The sequence below is a fragment of the Sander lucioperca genome, chromosome 19 (assembly GCF_008315115.2).
Source record: "Sander lucioperca isolate FBNREF2018 chromosome 19, SLUC_FBN_1.2, whole genome shotgun sequence".
Taxonomy (NCBI): domain Eukaryota; kingdom Metazoa; phylum Chordata; class Actinopteri; order Perciformes; family Percidae; genus Sander; species Sander lucioperca.
Genome location: NC_050191.1, coordinates 11,522,327 through 11,534,486, shown reverse-complemented (window position 1 = coordinate 11,534,486; position 12,160 = coordinate 11,522,327). Strand labels below are relative to the sequence as shown.

General features: G+C 38.3%; 1 protein-coding gene across 1 annotated transcript; it reads left to right on the top strand.

The window, feature by feature from the left end:
• Window positions 1–1,439: 1,439 nt before the first annotated feature.
• On the top strand, window positions 1,440–11,719 carry nfkbie (nuclear factor of kappa light polypeptide gene enhancer in B-cells inhibitor, epsilon). The gene is made up of 6 exons (XM_031322558.2): window positions 1,440–2,197; window positions 6,619–6,721; window positions 7,794–8,004; window positions 8,648–8,736; window positions 10,161–10,409; window positions 10,804–11,719. Exons 1-6 carry the CDS (start codon window positions 1,881–1,883, stop codon window positions 10,870–10,872), a joined length of 1,038 nt encoding a protein of 345 aa, XP_031178418.1. The 5' UTR covers window positions 1,440–1,880; the 3' UTR covers window positions 10,873–11,719.
• Window positions 11,720–12,160: the final 441 nt, after the last annotated feature.

Here is a 12,160-nt window from a genome sequence, read left to right as displayed (position 1 = left end):
CCAAGACAGGAAATACGGGACAAATAGGAGCATTTTGTCCCATCTTGACTGAGATAAATGAAGTTATCGTTTAAATGTATCAATAGAAAGATACTGGAGCTCCCGCACGAGTTTGTAAAACAACAATGCATATTGTAAAGGCAGTACTGTATGTCAAAGTGCAGATAGACATTGCAGTTGCTCCTAGACCGGGCTCATACCACATATTGCAGCACTAATGACCATTCAGTGTCACTGTCAAATTAAATTGGACAAGCTTTATGTTAACCTGCTTTTTCAGGTTTTGCAGCTTCTCAAAAAAAGCCTAAAATCCCTTGAGTGTTTGGGGTTTCATGCTGCAACCAGTGACAAGCCTGCTATAGTAAAGATTAGGACTTCCGGTTATGACTTTAAAAAATAAACCTTGTGTGTTGTTGAAGAATACAGTTTACTGAAGGGAAGGAAGCTTAAGGGAGAAACTATTTGGTGTGTTATTTTGGTGAGCAAATTAATAAGACTTCATACTTGGACTTAAATAATTAGACTTAAGTCACAAAAAAGAGGACTTGAACATGGCTATGTCAAACTGGAGACTTGACAGCAACGAGTCTCAAGTTATAATACTTGCATGGCCCAGCCGTACAGGTTGAGCATTTAACTATTAAGCATTAAAAACAACTTTGTCTAAGCTATGTACAAATAACAACTAAAGGAAAATCTCACGTTCCATGTTAAGTTTAATAGCACAGACTGATTTTAGAAGTATGCATTGCATGACCTCATAACAACCTCATAATAACCTGACAAATGTCAATAGGCTTGATGTTCACTGTGATGGATTACACAACTCAGGCAGGGCTGAAGCCAAATGCTGAGGTCATGAGTTCATGATTTTTTTTATTTTTCACATTTTATTTAATCAGTTGACTGTTCAATTGTATGTTTTGTAATTATATAGTATATGTTTATATTTGTTGGCATTGTGTATATTTTGGTTTTGCACCTTATTGATATTTTATATTTGCACTCTTTCCTGTTTTATACAGCAACTGCTGCACCTCAGGATAAATAAAGTTCTATCTTATCTTTAGGAAATGAATGAAAATCAATGGCTGCTAAAAATGTATTGCAAAATGATCAGTTGTGATTTAAGTATAATGTTTTACTTGTATGTTTTTTTAAACAAGTCCTTTGACCCCCCCCCCCCATTTGTTAAGCGACCTTGGGTACCATGAAAGGCGCTATATAAGTCCAAGTTATTATTTATTATTATTAATTATATTATTATAATTTAAATAGTTTTATTTTGAAAATTGCAGCTCTTCCGCTTATTGTTGGACCTTGACGCTTTTCCAGTTCAAGTGTGTGTGTGTGCGTGTGCGTGCGTGTGTGTGTGTGTGTGTGTGTGTGTGTGTGTGTGTGTGTGTGTGTGTGTGTGTGTATGTGTGTATGTTTGCTCACGCGCACTGGGGATTCCCCCGCGTGACAAAAACAGCTTCGCCTTTCACATGTCAGCTTATCGCCTTTCATTGCTCATATGCTGTCCGCCTGGAGCGCATACTGTTACCGGATATCTAGCTAGACGACGGGCGGCCGTTTCGCCTCTTTTCGCTTGTTTCTAACCCTGTTCACGTTTGGAATGAACGTACAACAGTTTGAAACTTTAAAAAAAACAATAATTGATCAAAAGTGGAGGCCTGTTGCTGTAAGGCAATGCATTATCGGTTAGGGGCATGAAACGAAGCGGCTCATTCCTCTGGTTTCACAAAGGTGCGGTGGTTTTCTTAGGTGTCAGTATCCTCGGAGTCCGGTCACATCACCGAGCGGCGACAACACCCGCTAGTAGCCTTTAAATCCTCGAGGAAGGAGGGAGGGGGAAACCCAGCGAGGCCACCACCATCATGGCGAGCGACGACTGTAGGAAAGATGACTTGCTGGAGGATAACCGCACAGATTCGGGCATTGACTGGTATCGTTCCATACTGAAGTCAGAGGAGCCCCGGGAGCCTAGCGCCGACTTCAGCGGGCCAAGGGACAAGATTTCCACTGGGGAGGAGCGCCTGGACTCAGCCTATGGCTCCTCGTCCATCACGGTGGAGAGTTTGTCAGAGATAGTTGGGGGCTGCATGCTTTCCAGCGCCCAGGAGGAGCAAGCACAGAGCTCTGAACTCTCTGAGCAGGAGAACTTGCTCACAACCATAACTGAAGATGGAGACACGTATGTTTGTGTTTATTTTCCCAGTTTCTCATGTAAAAGCAAATCTTTTCTGAGCTTGCCTTGCTCTTTGCTTAATGGTCCCCCTGTTGCATATTGCTGGATGAAGTTTAATCATGGTGCCTTGCAATAACTATGTTTCTCTCAGAGTTTTTGACAAACTTTTCACCAATAATGTCTGCTAACTCTTTCATTAAACAGTCTGCAGTATCCCAGAAATAACAAAGTTGGAAAGAGAGGCAATTTACTCTTTAATTTATCACATCTTTTTTTTTTTTTTTTTATCAGCTCTCAAAAAATAATTTTCAAATGTTCCACCCTCTTCTGTCTGAGCATAATTAGCCTATGTTGTAATTAATTGCCACTGTCTGTTGCTTTCTTTAAACATCAGTAGCTCTAGTGGTTAGGGCTGCAACTAGACCTAATCATTATTTTAATCATCGATTAATCTGTTTTATCAATAAAATGTCACAAAATAGTGAAATCGCCACTAGTTTCCAAAGTCCAAGAGGACAACTTTAAATGTCTTGTTTTGTCTGACCAACAGTCCAAAACTGAAAGATATTCGGTTTACAATTAGGCCTATATAAAACAGAGAACAGCAGATCCACACATTGTTGCTTGAAAAATTGCCCTAAATTAAATTCTGTTGTTTCAGCTCTACTAGTGGTGCAAGCAGCTCATACATTTTTTTCCACTGGAGATTACTTAAAACACCCATAAATGGAAGTTAATGAAGTCTGTAAATTACATTGAATTTGAGGCACAGTTCTTCCTGTGATACTTTGAGGGGGATTTCATAGCAGTGTGATACTACAGACTTTTTAATGAACTTTGTCCTTGTCATGAATGTGGACGGACTCTTGTGAGGCGTCTCAGTGAGAAAACAGAAGTGAAACAGATAAGCCTGGACTTCCCCATGCACCACAGACAAAGAACATGTGTGAAGCAGCAGTGTGGACTGTCGGCTTTTGATCCAAGAAACTTGTTGATCAGGATAGGACAGTGTGTGCATGTTTTTATAGGTGGATCCCACAATTCGGTAGCTGCTGTCTTTTCTTTTTCTTTTATCACAGTTGACATCTATAAATGTCACTTGGTTACCTGTCACACTGGCTGTTTGCTGCTTTTCTTTCTCAGTTTGAGTAAATGAAACTGCTGCTTTTTGCGCACAATCCAAACCTCCACACACAGCCTTATCAGGCCATGTTTCTTGTTGTGACCCACTCATCTTGTGATGCAAAGTCATCAGTCTGTTTTGACGTGAAAGCAGGCCTGCTAATGACTCCTGCAGCCTCTAGTCTAATCCAGCGATTGATGTAGTCCCAGCATTGTAGAAGTGTTGTTGTGTCTCTGACCTCTTTTCATTTCCGCTTGCTGGTTGTTAGGGCCACATGGTTTCATTCTCACACCCTAACTATAGATACCTGGGAGGGGAAAAACACCTGAAACACATCACACTGTGCTCCTTAGACTGAGAGAATCATGCAAACATGACTTTTTCCCCCGTGGTTTAAAAAAAAATCTTATTCATTCAAGTCCTACTCAAACCAGGAAGTCCCTTTCACACTATCAGAGGTTTGCTCACAGGGTTGAATAGTTGGTAGGGCAGACGCATTATTAGTCCGCAGACTATTAAATCAGTCAGTGATGACATTAAACTGATTCAGCTACATATTGTGATACATTCTCGTGAGAAACATCAGTATACTTATACCAATGTTGGTATAATTTATTGATGGATTACTTTCCATTTAACACAGATATTTTAATTAGGCTTTCCTTCAGTTCAGCTTTTTTTATGGTTTAAAATATATACGGTTTAAAATTTGTATAAAATCACCTATAGCCTACATGTATTTGTTTTGTGTGTTCTTGAAAAAAGTAGTTTCTATGTACTAGTAGTACTACGCACATTGGTTCAGTTATATTTAGAGATGCAACTAAGGATGAATATTTTTCTTGTTTAATTGATTAACTGTTTGGTCTATAGTGAAAAATGCTCATCACATTTTCCCAGAGGCCAAAGTCAAATTGCTTGTTTTGTCTGAAAAACGGTCAATAACTCAAAGACTTTAAAGGAGCAGTGTGTAGGATTTAGGGGGATCTATTGGCAGAAATGGAATATAATATTCACAACTATGTTTTCATTAGTTTATAATCACCTGAATGAAACTAATAATCACTATGTTTTCGTTAGCTTAGAATGAGCACTTTATAGCTACATAGGGAGCAGGTCCTTGTCGGTACCCGACCATGTTGCACCACCTTGTTACTACAGTAGCCCAGAACAGACAAAGCAAACATTGGCTTTTTGTGTTTTTACCATAGACCATATAAAATAGGAAGGTAGTCTCCATGACGTCACCCATAGGTTTCTGAAGAGCCAAAATGAATCTTAAAGTGGGCGGCTCCCGATGGCTCCAGCCGTCACCATCACGGAGTGAGGCGGGCCGAATGAAGCCTATATTCTATGCTTGCTTCCTGTGATGGCAGCCACCTGTCACTCAAAGCAGCACACCCTTAATTATGCAAAACCTCAAGCCTTAATATAATTTAAATAGGTGAGGTATAAAATAATTCACGCCCCGTACAGTTGTCATGAAGGGGTAACTTAGCTATAGAGACCAAAACTGTTTTTTGTACCAGGCTATAAACAGGTTTATTTTTGCTGTCAACTTGGGCATTTTAACATGGGGGTCAGTGGGGATTGACCCACTTTTGGAGGTTGCCGCTTGGTTTTTACGTTATTTTACGTATTTATTAACACATAGCTACTGTACACTATATAACCAGTAGCTCTTTTAGAAAATATTTCATTATGTCAGAGCGAGGTTTCCTAACCAGTAACAAAGAATTGGTGATGTTGTTGTGGTATACTCGCAATAATTGCCAGAAAATTGTAGAATCGTCTAAATCTTGATAGTATTTTAAGCTTAAACAACATATGATTGTTTCATATTTTGACTTACCCTTTGATTCCAACCCCTAATGTAATGTTTTGTGTCCCAATAAAATCTTTTCGAACACACTTGACTTAATTCCACTTGTATAAATAAATTAACCTTACAAATTTAAACGAGGATATATGCAGTCTTATATTATTGTATTTTTTTAAATTTTTATATTCATTTAAAAACAGCAACAAATAATTGTCTCTGGGTGTAAAACAATGCAAACAAAACATTATGCAAGATATTAAAGTAGGATTTATTGATCAACCAGTTGAAAGTCACAAGTAATATATCGCCCATTGCACCATAATTGCAAAGAGGTATGTGTTAAATCAGTTAGACAATACATTTGTTATGAATTTGCTGATGATTAAGTGATTTATATAGTTGCATTTAATAGTTTTTCTAGAATGCAGACTTAAATGTTAACAAGCAACAATATGAACACTAAACCGTTCAAACGTCTAGTGTAATATTTTACTGAATGAAATGTCTGTACAGTGACATTGTGGAAACCATAGATATAAAATAAAACGGTTTGTCTGTTGTTGGCGACATTTGATTCCACACTGTCTGTCTATCTCTGAATAGTTAAATGACATGCAAACTCATTGCTCATCTTTAAGAGAGCACAGTAACTGCAGTAACATACATTTTTACAGTACACTATATGCTTTGAAAAATAACATCCTAATTGTACTTTGTGACAAAAAAACAGTTTCAGCTTTCAGCCTGACATTTGACAAGCAACTTGAAGCTAAACTTTGATTTGAATCCGTTAGGTGTTGTTCTAGTTCAGTCTAAATTAAACACTAATGCTCGGTGCCATTTCCTGCTTTTTGCACACATATGTTTGCTACAACTTCCCACTCAGGTTTTGAGGTTAGTGTGTTTTTGTTTTGTTTTGTCAACTAAAGCCTACAAGGATGCAACAACTAAGAGGGTTTTTTTTTTTTTTTGGGGGGGGGGGGGGCATTTTTAGGCCTTTATTTGACAGGACAGCTGAAGACATGAAAGAGGAGAGAGAGGCATGCAGCAAAGGGCCGCAGGTCGGAGTCGAACCCGGGCCCGCTGCATCGAGGACTAAACCTCTGTATATGGGCACCCGCTCTACCAACTGAGCTATCCGGGCGCCTAAAAGAGTTTTTTAACATGACCCTTTAACAGCTCGCTATGCTATGTGTTCACTAAAAACTCTTGTATTGCTCAATACCCCAACCACTAAATCTTGCCATTTAGCCCACTAGGTCTAACATTTCGAGGTAGTCGCTTGTGATGAATACGAAGAACAATTGTGAGTCAACATTTGAGACAACTGTCTCTTGTTGAAATGGTCTTTTTTTCACTAGTACTCTACTACTGCTTTTGTGGGTCTATTGCTCAATGTAAAATAAGTGTAAGTAAGTAAGATTGCATGTTTTTGCAAGCATGATGGATAAAGATGTTTATTTTTCTTTGCTCCTCCTGTAGAATCCTGCACTTAGCAATCATCCATGAAGACAAATTTATTGCCCAACAGTTGATACAGCTATTCCCAAAAGAAGTCCTGGACATCCAAAACAATTTATACCAGGTAAGTGCAACATGGCTTTTTCCACTACACAAGCATACTGCAGCTTCTACTGGAATTTTTTAATCCAAAGTGACTTCCTCATAGTCAGTATCTTGATTGTGGAAACAGTGGCATTATTTATATCTCAGTACTTCCAGAGAGCTGTTGTTCCTCTTTATTTGCAGTCCGTCCTCTCTCACTGTGGGTGGTTCCAGTGTTAGCTCATAAGGGACTTTGAATGGAAACTCCCCTCCTCTACCTCCTGTAGAAATGGAACCACAGGGAGCTGTGGAGTGTATCCTTGTCTGGATGTGGGTGGAGGAGTTGTTCCAGTCCTTCAAGATGTCAGACCAAAAGTCTTGCTAGTGTAGAAACCAAAATGAAGACAAAATGACAGAACTGTCAAAAGGAAACATCTGAAGTTAAGACTCAGCACTTCATGCAGTGACTCAGCCTGAGCCATTTTGGTTGCCTAATTTCCTCTCAGTAGTCATTCTAAGACCTCGCATTAGGAGACATTACCAAGAAGCATTCGTCTTTACCCCTTCAGGTTTTTAAAAGAAAATCCCCTCTCAGACATTTGCATACTGATTAAAAACAGGCAATGCATTTTGGGCCCTTTTTGCAGTTTTATTTTGTGTTGTACAGATGCAAATCAGTCTTACTGATGATAAATGATTATGAAAAATCAAGACATCATATATACCTCAAATTCTACACCTACAGTAGCATCATTGGATCAGACTGCAGTGCGACCACAATCACTTTTTGTTTATTTTTGGACAGAAGGTGCAACTCTCACTTTGTCAGATGGAATAGTTCTCTGTTAGTGTCTTTATTTATACCTATAACAATATAACAACAGCTGAATGACAACAGGTACAGACCTGTTCTCTCTGGGTTGTTCAAAAGCACTCTGGCAAATGCAGTGAATGAAGTGGCAGGGTTAAAGGACAATGGCTACAAAAATGTATTTATCTTCTTTTGATTTAAATGTCAGAAAATGGTGAAAAACGTCTTCAAATGGTTCAAAATCCATAAATATTAACTTTATGTGATGATCATGATCATGATCATCTTTGGTGATCCTCAGAGCCCTTTGCACTTGGCCACCTACCTGAACCTGATAGATGTGGTGAAGGGCCTGGTGGAGAAAGGTTCCAGTCTGGGGCTACAGGACCAGGAAGGGAACACCGCACTCCATGTGGCCTGCCAGCATGGGCAGATAGAGTGCGCCACTGAGATGACCAGAGAGGTTTCCCCAAGCAAGCTGGCACCGGTCCTCGAGACCCAGAACTGGAGAGGTGAGGAAAAAGAGACTAACTGCTGCAGGGCCTCATCAGCCAACAATTTATTGCTGTTATTTTAGGCCATTTCTGTGTGTCTGATCTATGCGTATCATCTGTGTGATTATTTGTCCGTGGGTAGCTGAATTTGAACTTCCCACATTATGCAACTCAGATTTTTTAGTGTGTCCAAATGTAACATGGCCTTTTGTTGGATTTAGGCCAAGACTTGTAATATAGAAATAATTAACTTGGTTGCCATGTACTCAACCAATATAGCATTAAAGTAATCAATTTTGAAACGCATCTGCCAAATTCACTTTTGTAAACTGTCTAGCTTCAACAAACAAATTAAATGGGGGCTGTGTGTGTGTGTGTGTGTGTGTGTGTGTGTATATATATATATATATATATATATATATATATATATATATATATTTTCTGGTCCCACAGTTTTGTTTAGAAATGATAACTGTTGCAAGGGTAGCACAGATGTGGCTGGTTTGCAAAACAACTTGTAGTTGATCTACAGTATGACTTAATGGTCTCAATTTGATTTTATTATTTGGAAAAACTTACTTTTTTAAATTAATATTTCAATCGCTTTTGACCTCAGTATGAACCCAATGTTCCACATTACAAACAAGGTGTGTACTTGCAGGTCTGGCCTGTCTTCACTTGGCTGCACTGAACAGGCAATATCAGATTATGAAACTTCTGGTGAAAAAGGGAGCAGACCTAAATATACAGGTTAGTCTGTGAAATGGCTCCTTTCTTCAATGCATCATATGGATTATTATAGTTTTTAATAACAAGGCTCTACTTAAAGGCCTGGTCCATCAGAGGGTCAAGAGAGTGGAACTCAATCCCTGATCACATCAGACAGTTAAACACATACGTCTTTTACTAAGCAGCTAAAACACTGGATGGTCAATACATACACATGTCAGCACTAACACTATTTACTATTCTGTTAGTTTGAGTAAATATATATGAATTTTACTTATTGTTCCCCCCTAGTTTAATACTGTTTTTATTGTTCTTAAAGGCTGTGTCTGTTCTAATTCATGTTGTTTTTTTTCTCACTTTATACCGTGTTGTATTGCCTTGTTGTATATTTTTCTGTTTTTTCCGTTGTGTCTTGTTTTATGCTAAGTTATGTGTTGTACTTTGTTTTGTTGTTTTCTGTCTCTGTGACGCGTTATGCTAAGTTTTGTTTTGCATGTGTTGTTTTTTGTTTTTTTGTATTTTAAAAAGCCTTTTTTAACATCAAAGGCAGGAGACTACAGATGAAAAATAGCCTTTTGGCTAATTCTGGCTTTTTTAACCCATGGGAAATCATGTGTTTTATTAAATTGCGCTGTCCCCTTCCATAAATAAACTAAACTAAACTAAAAGGGTCAATCCACACTGAATCTGTCATCTCACAGAATAGAAAGTAGAAGATTTTTGTTTCTATGTACCGGTAATTCAGTGTAAAATTACCCTTTAAATAAGCTTTAAATTGTCCCTGATTTCAAACATGTGACTCTGGATTGCCACTCATAAGATTTAAGCTACATACATACATTGTCTCTCTCAACACGTTTTGAAGAAAAAGAGTAAAGAAGATGAGAAAACATTACAGTTTGTGTAACTAGTCTCTGGGTAGGCTTTCCCTGCATCATATGATCCAGCAATGCACCAGTATTTATAATCACACTTATCCCTTTCAAACTGTGTTTACTGTGGCTGGCCTTATGTTGTGTTCTTGACTATAAATCTGCTGCAACTGTGTAATGCTGATAGTGATATGGGCTGAGCTCAGGGCTTCCTGCAGGATTCATGGAGACATAATTAGATCTGAGATATGATTAGGCTGGGCTGGCCAGCCACTCTTAACTTTCTATTGATGGAAGGGAACATGGCAGTCAGTCCCGAAACTACCCCAGACATTCCTCTCAGTTTAAATCACCGGCCAAACATACCACTGTGCCTCACATCTGGTTATTATTATTATTATTATTATTATTATGTGACTTACTGCATCCTTTTCTTCTGAGCTTGCAAAATGTAAAGATATAGGTATGTGCGTACTCACAAACAGAAAAAATCTTGACCTTCTTTGATGGTATTGTCCAATTTGTGTAGCTTTGGAATTGATCATAACTATTTTCCATCTACACCCCGTGCAGGAAGGAACCAGTGGGAAAACAGCTCTTCATCTTGCTGTGGAGCTGCATGATGTCATATCCGTAAAGCTGTTGCTCAGCAGGGGAGCCAATGTGGATGCTGCCATGTTTAACGGCTGCACACCACTGCATCTCGCAGTGGGGAGACAGGACGCCACCATCGCCAACCTCCTCTGCCAGTCTGGCGCTGACACAATGCTACGAAACATGGAGGACGAAACGGCACTGGATCTGGCCGACGGCAATGATGATGTAAGTTAGTTTCTTCATTACAATGAACATGAGCACTGTAGTTTATTCTCAATCCTACATACACCGTTGTATTTTAATTAATACTCACATCAAGTGCCCTGCTGTTTCAGGAAACTACTGAGTTTTTTTAGAAAGTGTAACTATATATCTCTCACTAAAGATGTCATTTAAAGATTTATGGATTCAGGAGAAGGAAATGGGCTTAGGACTGAGTGCACCAGACAGGGTAGAGAATTCATGAAAGATGGACTAAAACATTTGTTGGACTAAAACGTTGTTTTGGTCTTTTCATGGGTGTCGGATGTTTTGTTTTTCCTGTCATCTGGTAGGGACTGCAATGAACAATTGGAGAATGCATCAGTAAAGTGTGACTTTTTGTATCCTTGTCTTTCAGATTCTGGCTCTATTTCCTTTTGATGACATCCAGATCTCCGGGAGGTCAGTGGTCAGTGTGAAGTTTTAAGCTGAATCTTAACAGACAATCTTGGAATTGTCTGAAGCTTCACTGTGGCTGGAACCTTTTGATTGAAAAAACAACAACAAAAAAGCTGCATTTGAGCTGTTTTCCGTAAATAGTGCCTCTATTTGTAGAACATTCTGATTTGATCTGTATTTAACCATTATGTAGACAAAAATGTGCACCATATCTTTCATCCCTCTGACAAAAAGTGATTTTGCTTAATCGAACACTGAAAAAGAACTATGTTTGTGAGTCATTGGTTAAATTATTCTGCTTCTTTTCACATGCCTCTGGAGGGGTTGCAACAAAAGCCACCTCAATGTGAGTGCCAAACTTTCTATAAACATGTTCAATGTCTATAAAAAATTCTACCTCTTTATCACATTAACCTAGTTTTAATGACTAGAAATTGAACATGCAAATTGCTTTGTTTCACAGTTTCTCAAACTTAATCAGTGCTATCATTGCATTTCCACGGCCACAGAGACTTTTGAAGGAATGCAATCAGAGGCAGAACTAAAATTAATATGTTGCATTTATTAAATGTAAAACTGTATGTATGTGTCACAAAGAGAACCTGCAATCCTACAAAGACAAACTAATCACATCCCTGCTATTTGTTACGAAACGTGTAGCCCAAATAAAATGTAATATATAAGAAAAAAAATGCAGCTTCATCTTTTTGGTTTTTTAGGTTTGCTTTCATGCTGTGAAGCAGTTTTCTCTATTTATCTCATCTTATCCTTAATCTGCAGTAAACTGTTCCTGTACGTTGGTGTGTAATTGCACTGCCCTGTCTAGTTAATACAAGCAGTGTGTTTATTTTGTAATAAAATGAAGAAGAAAAAAACTCACTGCATATTGTACTCTTTTCTGGGTAAAGGGATTTTTGGGGCATTTTAACCAGTTTTAAGAGCATCAGTGATACGTGTGATATCTGTACACACCCAAATTAACATTATCCACCATCTGCTCTACAATGGTAAATCCAGGTTTGTCAAAAAGACTTGCAAACAGAGACAGAAGTAGTAATTTTAGTAAAGGGAGAGGTTAGGTCATTTAATGAGCCCTTTTTAGCTCACCTGTAAAAATCTGTATGTTTTTGTTCTTTGCTTTTTATTTTAATTATGCATATATAGTAAATCACTACTGTGTTTTGTTTACAGCAAATGCATCCTATTATAAATGGATACAGTAAAAATAATAAGTTCACTTCATGACAAGGCTCTCATAAAAACACCAAGTTCTGTTCTTTGTTTCCTGTCAGCTGCCTTTGTAAGGTATATCTTTT